Source organism: Lynx canadensis, chromosome E1 (assembly GCF_007474595.2).
Source record: "Lynx canadensis isolate LIC74 chromosome E1, mLynCan4.pri.v2, whole genome shotgun sequence".
Taxonomy (NCBI): domain Eukaryota; kingdom Metazoa; phylum Chordata; class Mammalia; order Carnivora; family Felidae; genus Lynx; species Lynx canadensis.
The window spans coordinates 45,417,593-45,427,174 of NC_044316.2; the positions used below are offsets into that span (position 1 = coordinate 45,417,593).

Sequence of the window (9,582 nt, forward strand, 5' to 3'; positions counted from 1 at the left end):
GGGTATTGGTTGATGAAGCCCATGTAGATGAGGCCAACAGTGCTTTGAGGCCTCTTCTGGCTTTGAGGACTCTCTACAGAGATGTCAACCCTCAGCTTGGCCCATCCTGCCTCAGGGTTTTCTGAGAAAGGCACCTCCTTCCACGGCGGTGGGTAGGTTAGGGAGCCTGGGGCTGGCCAAGGGGTGACATGGGATTCTCTCTCCAGGAGCTTGGGCTGCACTGTGGTAGAGATGCTGACAGAGAAACCACCTTGGGCAGAGTATGAAGCCATGGCCGCCATTTTCAAGATTGCCACCCAGCCCACAAATCCTCAGCTGCCCTCCCACATCTCTGAGCACGGCCGGGACTTCCTGAGGCGTATTTTTGTGGAGGCTCGCCAGAGACCTTCGGCCGAGGAGCTGCTCACACACCACTTTGCACAGCTCGTGTACTGAGCTCTTAAGGCACGCTGCTGCCCGCTGCCCCTGCTGCACAGGCATGGGGCTGCTGTGGGGCTCAGCAAAGCTGCTGCTTCTCCCAGGCAAGGCTGTGGACCATGGAGCTCCAGTCCAACCAGCGTTTGTCTATGCCCCTTCCACTGCTGGGGCTCAGAGCCAGGGTGGGGTGGCTGCGGCCTCAAGGACTGGGAGCCCCCAGCCTGCCAGACCCGAGAGCTCCAGCATCCTAAGCTCAGTGTGGAGGGGAAGGGGCTAGGAACAGTGTGCAAAGCACTGAGGGCCTTACCCTCAGGGCTGTGTCCTGACACTGCATTCGGCACCAGAGCCCCAAGGGTCTTGGGGCACAGGACAGACACAAGGGTCTGAATAGTGTTAACTTTCATGCAGAGTGTTATTTTGTTTCTCCTCCCCATGTCTGGAGACCACCAGGGCGTCTCTGGGCTGGATGAGCCCACCCAAGCCTGAGGTCAAGCCCAGCATCCCACAGCCAATGGAAGGCAGAGGCCTGGGCTGTGCTCTCCCCAGAGCCCCCAGGCCAGCTTTGCCAGTCCCTGTCCTTTACCAAAGATGAATGAAGCAAATGTTTTGCTGCCTTATTCAGGGAAGGAGGAGCCCATCCTGCCTGCTCCCATGACCCTCTACCCCTCCCCCACCCCCAGCAGGGGCCTGAGATGTGGAACTCCCCCACTCGAGGTGGGGAGACCCAGTCTTGTCAATGCAATTGTCTCTGTTTTTACAAGTTGGAGTCACTCTTATGCTGTACCCAGTTTCTAAACTGGAGACTTTGTGTGCCCTTGGGCTCTGAGTATCCCTGTTGTGGGCTTGGACCTTTGGGCTGGATTGGAAAGAGCTGAAGGTAACGGCCTTTGTGTTCCTGACCTGGCACCTGTCTCCCCACTGGAGCAGAAAGGAAGATGGACAGCATGGTGAGGGCACCTGACCCCACTAGCCGCCCTGAGCCCTGGGCAGGCTCTTCTGGATAGCCAGGGAAGTTGTATCGGGTTGTCTGTGAGTTGTGACCCTGCTAGGCCAGAGCCCTCCCTGGTAGAAGGGAGAGCCCATATGATGTCACCGTGTCCCAGACTACCATCTCTGTTCCTCCTTGGCCACCCTTGCCCTCCCCCATGAGGTCTCAGCCCCTTTCCCTTCTTGGAGGAGGAATGGTAGCAGGGGTCAGGGAGCCAGTATCTCCAAGCAGCTTAGAGTTGGCCTTATTTACCTCAGCCTGGGCGCTGGTCCTTTCTTCCGGCCCCTCCCCTCCAAAATGTGCCTATTGCTAGAGCTCCTCCCTCCCAAAACCCAGTTCCTTGGGAGTTGTCATTAAAGGAACAACAACAACAACAACAACAAAGCCAGTGCCCAGGGATGGGTCTCTCCAGGGAGCTGGGGATTAGTGCCAGGCAGCTCATTGCCAGCCATGCCCACTTCCCCACGGGCACCAGAACAAGCCAAAGCCTTCGTTGTATGTTGACGATGCACTTTTATGAATGTAGTTTCTATCGCTGTTTTTAGCCTTTTCACATCATGTAATGTGAGGCCTTGTACTTGTTAATTTATATCTCAGATCATATTTGATGGTTTTTATATATATCAATTCTAGATTGTTACAGGTGATGGACGCCTCGAGAGAGAGAAGAGAAAATGAAAGCAGCTGGTTTTGCGGGAATGTGTGCTGCACGGTGCCAGTTGGGCCGAGGCCCCTCTGTTTCCATCCTTGTCCGTCAGGGGCCTGTCAGGCACCTCCAGCCCAGCCCTGTGAAGACAGTGAGCAATGTGCTCCTGTCGCCACCTCGGCCCTTGCCCAGGGTGGGGACTGGCCCCTCATCTTGACCAAAGCTGCCAGATGGCAGCTCGGCCTCTCCACGACCCTGTCCTGACGGCTGCAGCACTCTTCTTGGGCCCACATCCCTGTGCCCAGTCCCTGTGCCCCAAGAGGAAACAGAGCACAGTGCCCTTGCCGCAAGACGACTCTGTGTGTCCCAGCTTCAGGCTCTCACAGAGCCCCACGCCCCGGGGTCTTACCTCACAGGGAATGGGTTTTAAAAGTGAATTTACAAACAAGCCAACAAACGCTGCACTCCAAAAAAACAAAAGACCCTGACTTTTTTGTGCCAAAAACTGTGGACATGCTGGCTCAGCATCCTCAGGACCGAGCTGTTGCTTAATTTTAATTTATTGTCTTTATATTAATTAACCCAGATGACAAGCTGTGGGCCTAGGACAGCCTGGGCCCAAAGATTCTGAAAGGCAGCCCCCTAGCAGCCCCAGGCTTGCTGTGGGAAGGGCCATGCTGCCATTTGCTCATCATTCCATGGGCTATGCCGGCCTTGGCCAAACCTTCACGGAGAGGTCAAGGCTGGAGACGGTCCACACCCTGCCACCCTCCTGCCCCTCCCATGCCCCTCCCGTCCCCCTCACTCTGTGTCTGTGTCTGAATTGTGGATCGTGCAGAAGAACCTGCAGCCATAGTTATTTGACTATATCTCGACCGAGGGCTTGCAGTGCAAAGCCAGGCCAGTGTCGTGCATTACTTACAATAAAAGGGATCATTTATACCCAAGGGGTCCTGTGGAAATGCTTTTGGTTGAGGTGTGGAGTAGGTGTTTGCCTGGGAGGAGCCAGCTATGGTGCCCGACAACCAGCTTGGGTCCCTCAGCAGGAAATTTGACTCCAAGAGGGGTCCTAGGAGGGGATGACTTGACTGGTACCACTGTTAGCTCAGAGGTGGCTCCCCTCTTCCCCCCACTCCCAGGAGCTCTGCTGAGGGTGCTTCTATCGCAGCTGATTATCAAGGTGGTATACTACTGTCAGCCCCACCTGACCCAAGTGTCACCAGTGCTGGGTTCCCAGGACTTTTGTGGCCATCTAGTAGTCATCCCGCTGCAGGTACGTACTCCCCAGAGCCATATCCTTGCAGGGCAGAGTTCAGGTACCTCCAGGAGGCACCTCTCTGGCATCTCCCCCTGGTCTGCCTGCTGCTGGTGCTTACTTAGCTCAGAGCCAGGAGAGACTGTCCTTGTCCCCACCTGAGACCTCCAGTGCAGAATTTGGGCCTGCTTTGCATGAGGCTATCAGCTCTCATGCTGAGGACCCAGTGCCACCTCTGCTGAGTGGTAGCTCTACTGCTTCGAGGGGCAGGGTCCACCCCAACACAGCACAGTGGCCCATCTGCCACTGGAATTTGAGTCCCAGCTTCCTATCCTGTCCTATGGCCATGAGATCATTTAGGAACTTGAGTTGTATGGGGCGGTGGCAGCAAATCCCCCAGGAGTCAGCCCTCTTGTTCCATCAGTTCAGGTAGCCCACAGGCAGTTTGGGGGAAATCAGGACAGTTGGGTCTGAGACAGGACAACCCAGATTTCCTGCCTGTAATCCGCTGGGGGTGGGGTGGGTCTCAGTTCCTCCAAGCTTGCAGTATTCGCCCTGCTGTAAACTGTTGTCCCTCAGAGAAGCACAGGAGCTGTTTCTCCTTGAACTACATGGGAGTGACTATGGCTGCCCCACTCCCCAGAGCTTGAAAAAGCAAAGGGAAGATAACAGATGGGGAAGGGCACAGAGAACCAGAAACCCTTTAACAGCATTTGCTGAATCTGCTGGTTTCCACCAGCCTTTGTTGATTTCTAGGGCAAAGGGGGTCTAGGCAAGGACAAGAAGGGTTCTGCCTTGCAATAATATACTTAAGTGCAGTGAGGCCGGCTCCACATCACCTGCTGATGGCCTGACCTCCTTCTTCTTCTTTTTTAATAGGCTCCACACCCAGTGTGGGGTTTGAACTCACAACCCTGAGATCAAGAGCCACATGCTCTACCAACCGAGCAAGCTAGGCACCCCAGCCTGACCTCAATTTTTCAACCGACGTGGAGTTTCAGTTTTAAAACCACTCTGGGTACGACAGCATGGAGACCTGGCTGTTGAAAAAGGAGCACCCCCTTTTTCTCAGGCTGGCTGGTATTTCCCTGACACCCATTTCTCAGCCCCCATCCCACCCCAATCAAGTCCAGGAGTGCTCTAGGCTGACCATGTCCCCTGTCACCTCTACATGACTAGTCTGCCTCTTTCCTGCCACAAAGCCCCCCATCAGGCCACATAATACAGAGTCAGGATCTGTTAAAACATGTTTAAAACAGGGTTGATCGCAACAGTCAGAACCGGCAGCAATAGGGGACAAGAGGAGGGGAGCATGGCCAATGCCAGCCCCCACCCAGCCAGTCTCTGTGGCTCTCAGCCTGGCGGTGCTTTAGCTTCCGCTTCTTGACTCCGGTGGTGCAAGATGGGTCCCCGGCCCCACTGGGCATGCCCTGCCTCGCCTATGGGGCGGGGGGGGGGGGGGGGGGTGGAGGGCAGGGCTAATCAACTTCCCCCTCCACTCCCCCACAGGGCCTTGGTGGGCATTCTGTGAGGCCCAGCGAGGGCACACTGGCTCTCCTTCCTCCAGTCTCCATGGCTCAGGACCAGGCTAAGGGCAGAGGTAGATGGGGAGATGTGGGGGCCACAGAGGGCCCCAGGTGGCAGTGAGGGAGCTTGGGACCCTGAGGGGGGGCATGCTGACTCCTTGCTGGAGAAAAGGCACCTAGATAGGGAAGCTGGGCTTGGGGACCTCCCAGGGGGCCATAGGGTGAAGTGGGGTAGGCTGAAAGAAGTAGGAAGCAGGGTGGTGAGAAACCCCCAATCCTGATTCCCAAACCACCACCACCCACCCCCAGGGAGAATGAAAGAATCCTGGAGCTCTGCCCCCCAAACCCTCTGAGCAAGATGACCTTATCCCCCTCCCACCCTGCCCCCCAACCGGAGCCCAGGTCCAATCTCTTTCCCACCCTTCCCACTGCCCCACTCCAGGCCCTCTTCTACGGAGGGGGTGGACAGCAGAGGGGCCTCAGGCCGTCTTGGTGCCGGCGTCCACCTCCTTGTGGGCCCAGAGCTCCTTGTGCTGCTTCCGGCCAAAGCCCTCATCATAGTTGCCTTTGCTCTTAAACAGCTGCTGAAAGTGGGGCTTGCAGTAAAATTCCCCGTGCAGTGCCGCGTAGCTGCCCAGGCTGCAGAAGCAGAACAACTGTGGTCAGGTCAGGTGAGGGCTGGCGGGCGAGGGCAGGGGCAGGGCAAGGGCGCACCTCAGCTTGGTGTGACAGTGCTTGCAACAGAAGCAAGAGTTGTGGAAAATGAGCTTGTCCGCCACCAGGCGCTCCATAGGGTACACGGTCTTCTGGCAGGCGGCACAGCTCTCCTTCACCTGGGCCCGAAGGCTGAAGGACTGTCCCGGGGAGAGAGTCAGCTGGGGGCCTGACGCATGCCCATCCCCTTCTCCCCCAACACCCGGGTCTCAGGGCCCTACCTTGGAGCGCTGGACAGTGCTGCTGCCACCGCTGCCTTTGGCTTCCTATGGGAGAGGGCCAGTCAGGGCCAGGTCAGCGGAGGGATGCCCCAGATCATTGCTGGGGTCACCGGCCCAGATCCCAGGGGCATGGGGGCGGGGCAAAGGGTGGCAGGCAAACCCGCCGCCCCTCACCCCTTCACCCCCAGGCCAGACGCCTGCGGCGGCGGGGGTCTCCCACCCCGCTGATCACCTACATGAGAGGGGGTGGCCTGGGCAGCTCCTGCAGCCTGGTACATGGCTCGGTGGAGGTGATGGAGGCCCCAGGTAGAGACGCGGCACCCGCTGGGTTCTGCAAGGGGAAGTCGGTGGGTCGGGCCCCACAAGCCCTTCCCCAGCCTGCAGGGTGGGGTGGGAGTGTTTACAGGCAGGGGGCTGGGGGGCTGCGGTTGGGACTTTCCCTAAGTCATTTCCTGTTGCTCTGGGTCTTGCCACTTCCGCCCCCCACCCACCTCCCCCTTCGCCCGCCCGCCCCCCACGCTGCTCCCGGAGGGGCAGGGGGTCCCTGAGCTTAACCAGGTGTGGGGGAAGAACGGAGAGAGCCGGAGCGGCCCGGGGAGGGGGCACCGCGCAGCCGCCGTGAGCCGCCCGGGACCCCGCCTGGATGAGGGGAGGTCAGGGGCAGGCGGGCCAGGCGGGGCCTCGGTGAGAACCCGCTGGCCCCGCCTGACCCCGGCCCGACGCTGCTGAGGCCGGAGGCGCCCACCACTCGGCCGGCCCAGCCCCTGGACAGCGCTCCCCGGCCGTGCCGCCCGCCCCGCCCGAGCCGCCGCCCGCGCGCCCCGCTTCTCGGCTCCGGGGCCCGCGAGGACGGGACCCTAGACCCGGTACCCGTACCGCGGGCCCCGCCAGGGGGCTTCGGCCCCGTCCCCGCTTGGAAGCCCGCCCGGGAGGACGGCCGCTGGTCCCGGAGCCCCGGCCGAGAGCGACGGGCGCAGGCGCTGGGCGTCGGGACCCCCGCGGGCGGCGGCCCTCGCGCCTGCACCCCCACCTCGGCGCCCGGGTTCGTGAGGCGGATGCAGGCCCCCTCCCCGGCCCGTCCGCGGGTCTCACCGGGGCCCCGGCCTGGGCTGCGGGGCGGGGGTCGGTCTCCGGGGGGCGCCTCGGGTGCGAGGAGGGCGCGGGCGCGAGCTGCCGCCGCTGCCAGTGGTCCCCGTGCGGCCGCCGCCGCCACCGCCTTATCGCGGCACCGCCCCCGCCGGCCCCCGCCCCGCGCCCGCCCATTGGCTCCGCCGCGCCCGGAGCCGCCTCCGGGGCCCCCGCGCCGCCGCCGACCCCCTCTGCGCTTTGTCTTTCCCTCGCTCGCCGTCCCCTGCCTTTGTCTGCCCCCCGCCCCGACCCCGCGCTCCCGGCACTCGCACCATCCCCGCGGGCCCCGCGCTTTGCCCGCCGCCCGTCGGTAGGTCCCGCTCCCGACCGAGGCCGGGACTGGAGCCGGAGGGTACCGCACGCCTCCGGGCGCGGACGAGTTCAGGTTGAGACGCCGGGGGTCCCGGGACAAATGGCGCTCCGGCGACGCCCCTTGGGCGAAAAAGGATAACCGGAGTGCCCTTGGGCCTTTAGGTGCCTCAGTTTCCCCCGGTTGGCCCTCGGGCCCGCCCGGATCTCCGTGGGCGCTGAGGTTTGACAGACCCCGCGGGGGCGGCCCGGTCCCGGCTCCCACGCCCCCGCCGGCCGCGGAGTCCTCCCGCCGCCAGGGGCCGCCCCCATACGGCCGCCCGAGGAAGGTGGCCGCGGCTGCTGGCACGCGGTCCAGGCACGCCAGGCTGCGAGGCCGGCGCCCCTGTGTCCTGTCACCTTGGGCCGCGGGCTCACCGAGTGCCAGTCTACACGAGAGGTCCAGCGGACCACCCCCACTCCCCAGCGCCTTCTCGGGCGACCCCATAGACAAGGTACCCGGGATCACCAAAGGCAGCAGCCCTCCAAGGCCCCCCGTCCTAAAACGTTTGTGGCCGGTTTTTGTGGCATTAGTCACCCCAGGTTCCTGCGGGCGGGCACTATTGCCTGCGAGAAATCAGGGGCTCTCCCCTTCAGGGAAGGAAATTTACATCCGTCAAACAAGCAAATCTCGGTGTCCCCTGACCCCATTTAACACAAGGGAGCGAGGCCTGAAGATGTGAAGAGCAGCAGGGCCGGTGCCAGAAGCCAGGCCCTCCAGCCCCTCTGGCCCAGCCGGCTGCAGTGCCTCCAGCACACAACACAGGTCCAAGGCACCCAGGAGGCAAGTGGCTGGCACCTGGTCAGGGTGGAGCCTCAGCTGTGCCCCACACGTGGGGCCCCGGCTTCTTGGACGACCTCTGCTGGGAGATCGGGGTCTAAACGGCCCCAGGGACTGCTGGGCTTTGCCTGATGTCTGGCTGGAAACTGTTTCACCACACAGCCCTAAACATAGCTTGTTCCCACACTGTGGCAGGAATAGAACTGGTGGCTCCAGAGCGCAGCCCACACAAGCGTTAGGGAACAGAACAACTCAGCGCCTCCGGGCCTGGCAGGGGAGGGAGGGAGGCAGCAGGCTTCCCCAGCCCCCCACTAGCTGTTCCCTTGGCTCCCTCAGGGCCCCCACACTGCAACTGGCTTTCCTCCCCAGCTTCCCACTTCTCCCTAGAGGAGATACATGTTTGGGTGGAGCTGTAGGCCCAGGACTCCCATGATGGTTTGTGTGTGTGTGTGTGTGTGTGTGTGTCTGTAACTTCAAAAATTGTGTTGTGTGCATCTTTCCCGGCAGATGGCACAGAGGTCATCAAATTCTCAAAGGCGGCCGCCCTGCTGCACCAAGGTGCAGCAGGGAGCAGGCTGGGTGGACAGCAGACACCCAGAAGCAGCCTGGGCCCGGAGGTGGTAGGGTCTGCAGACAGCTACCACAGAAGCAGCAGGCAGCCTGGGCACTAAGGATGAGTGGAGAGCAAGGTGAAGAAAGCAGTTCAGAAGGAAAGAAAAACAGGCTGATAATGGTGTTGAGAAAAGGGAACTTGAGGTTTCAAGAAAAAAAAAAAAAATGAGCTGGGCAAGAGGAAGGAGGAAGGCTGGAAATAAATGTGACCTGGCCTCCACCTCATAGTGGGGATGGGATCGTTCCCTTCACCTCAACTGCTGTAACTGCCCAAAGGAGGGGGGGGGGGTATTTTTCTTTTAAACTGGAGTTACAATTTCTGAGGGAAGGGAAAGTGAGAGCATTTGATGGTTCAAAGCAGCTTCAAGCAGGGAAGAGGGAGGGGCACTTCCTTCACCTGAAGTTTGAAGTGCCTGGGCTGGGGGGGGGGGGGGGGGCTCGCCCGGCCCGTGCTGCAGGCAGCACCATGGAGACCCAGGTCAGAGTCCCCCCACCCTTGCCGGCCAGCGGCCAGGATGACAGAGAGGGGACAGGTCTGGCTCTTAGGTTACCTGCTCTTTGGGTATTAGTTCCAGCGGTAAGGAGACACTGCAAAGTCATGTTACAAAACAAAACCCTCTACCTCGTTTCCTGCCAAAGGTAAGCCTCTTCTGCCTGGACTCCTAGTGGCCCAGAAGTGGTCCCACACGTAGAAGGGCTGGTCTTTAGCACCTAGACCTTCCCAGCCCCAAAGTGGTTTGATGGCCACAGGCTAAAATGAATAGTCAGGTGATACATCTATTACGGGTTTTAAAAGAAACTGGCATGTTGTGAGGCTATCTAATGAAAGCGGTCATGGTCGGGCTTCCACGTGCACCCATGGGACCACTCTTGGATGGCAGAATGTGGCACTGAAGGACTCCCATCTGAGCCTGTAAGGCCAGCACACAGCAATGCCACTCTCCAA

At 60.5% G+C, this 9,582-nt stretch overlaps 3 protein-coding genes across 4 annotated transcripts in view; 2 read left to right on the top strand and 1 right to left on the bottom strand.

The window, feature by feature from the left end:
* MAP3K3 (mitogen-activated protein kinase kinase kinase 3) overlaps positions 1-4,907 on the top strand; it is a 61,953-nt gene extending 57,046 nt beyond the window's left edge. For both annotated transcript variants that reach the window (XM_030295862.1, XM_030295863.1), the window contains one exon: positions 207-4,907. In XM_030295862.1, the coding sequence (XP_030151722.1) occupies positions 207-435 (229 nt within the window). In that variant the 3' untranslated portion in view covers positions 436-4,907. The remainder of the gene's footprint in view (positions 1-206) is intronic.
* A 337-nt stretch (positions 4,908-5,244) lies between these two features.
* Positions 5,245-6,964, bottom strand: LIMD2 (LIM domain containing 2). Its single transcript, XM_030295878.1, has 5 exons — positions 6,860-6,964; positions 6,004-6,098; positions 5,768-5,812; positions 5,547-5,686; positions 5,245-5,471 (listed from the first exon to the last, which is right to left on the bottom strand). The coding sequence occupies exons 2-5, from the start codon at positions 6,043-6,045 to the stop codon at positions 5,312-5,314; spliced, it is 387 nt and encodes a 128-aa protein (XP_030151738.1). The 5' UTR covers positions 6,046-6,098; positions 6,860-6,964; the 3' UTR covers positions 5,245-5,311.
* Positions 6,092-7,926, top strand: LOC115500322 (basic proline-rich protein-like). The gene is made up of 3 exons (XM_030294620.1): positions 6,092-6,441; positions 6,488-7,205; positions 7,281-7,926. The coding sequence occupies exons 1-3, from the start codon at positions 6,411-6,413 to the stop codon at positions 7,924-7,926; spliced, it is 1,395 nt and encodes a 464-aa protein (XP_030150480.1). The 5' UTR covers positions 6,092-6,410.
* The last annotated feature ends 1,656 nt before the right edge of the window (positions 7,927-9,582 follow it).

Bases quoted from the DNA above. Each gene is read 5' to 3' on its own strand.
- LOC115500322 (XM_030294620.1), top strand. From the start codon at position 6,411: ATGAGGGGAGGTCAGGGGCAGGCGGGCCAGG. The intron at 6,442-6,487 runs CGGGGCCTCGGT...ACCCCGGCCCGA, and splicing joins TCAGGGGCAGGCGGGCCAGG to CGCTGCTGAGGCCGGAGGCG. The intron at 7,206-7,280 runs GTAGGTCCCGCT...GGACGAGTTCAG, and splicing joins GCTTTGCCCGCCGCCCGTCG to GTTGAGACGCCGGGGGTCCC.
- LIMD2 (XM_030295878.1), bottom strand. From the start codon at position 6,045: ATGTACCAGGCTGCAGGAGCTGCCCAGGCCACCCCCTCTCAT. The intron at 5,813-6,003 runs GTAGGTGATCAG...CCTCTCCCATAG, and splicing joins CCCAGGCCACCCCCTCTCAT to GAAGCCAAAGGCAGCGGTGG. The intron at 5,472-5,546 runs GTGCGCCCTTGC...CTGCTTCTGCAG, and splicing joins CACTGTCACACCAAGCTGAG to CCTGGGCAGCTACGCGGCAC.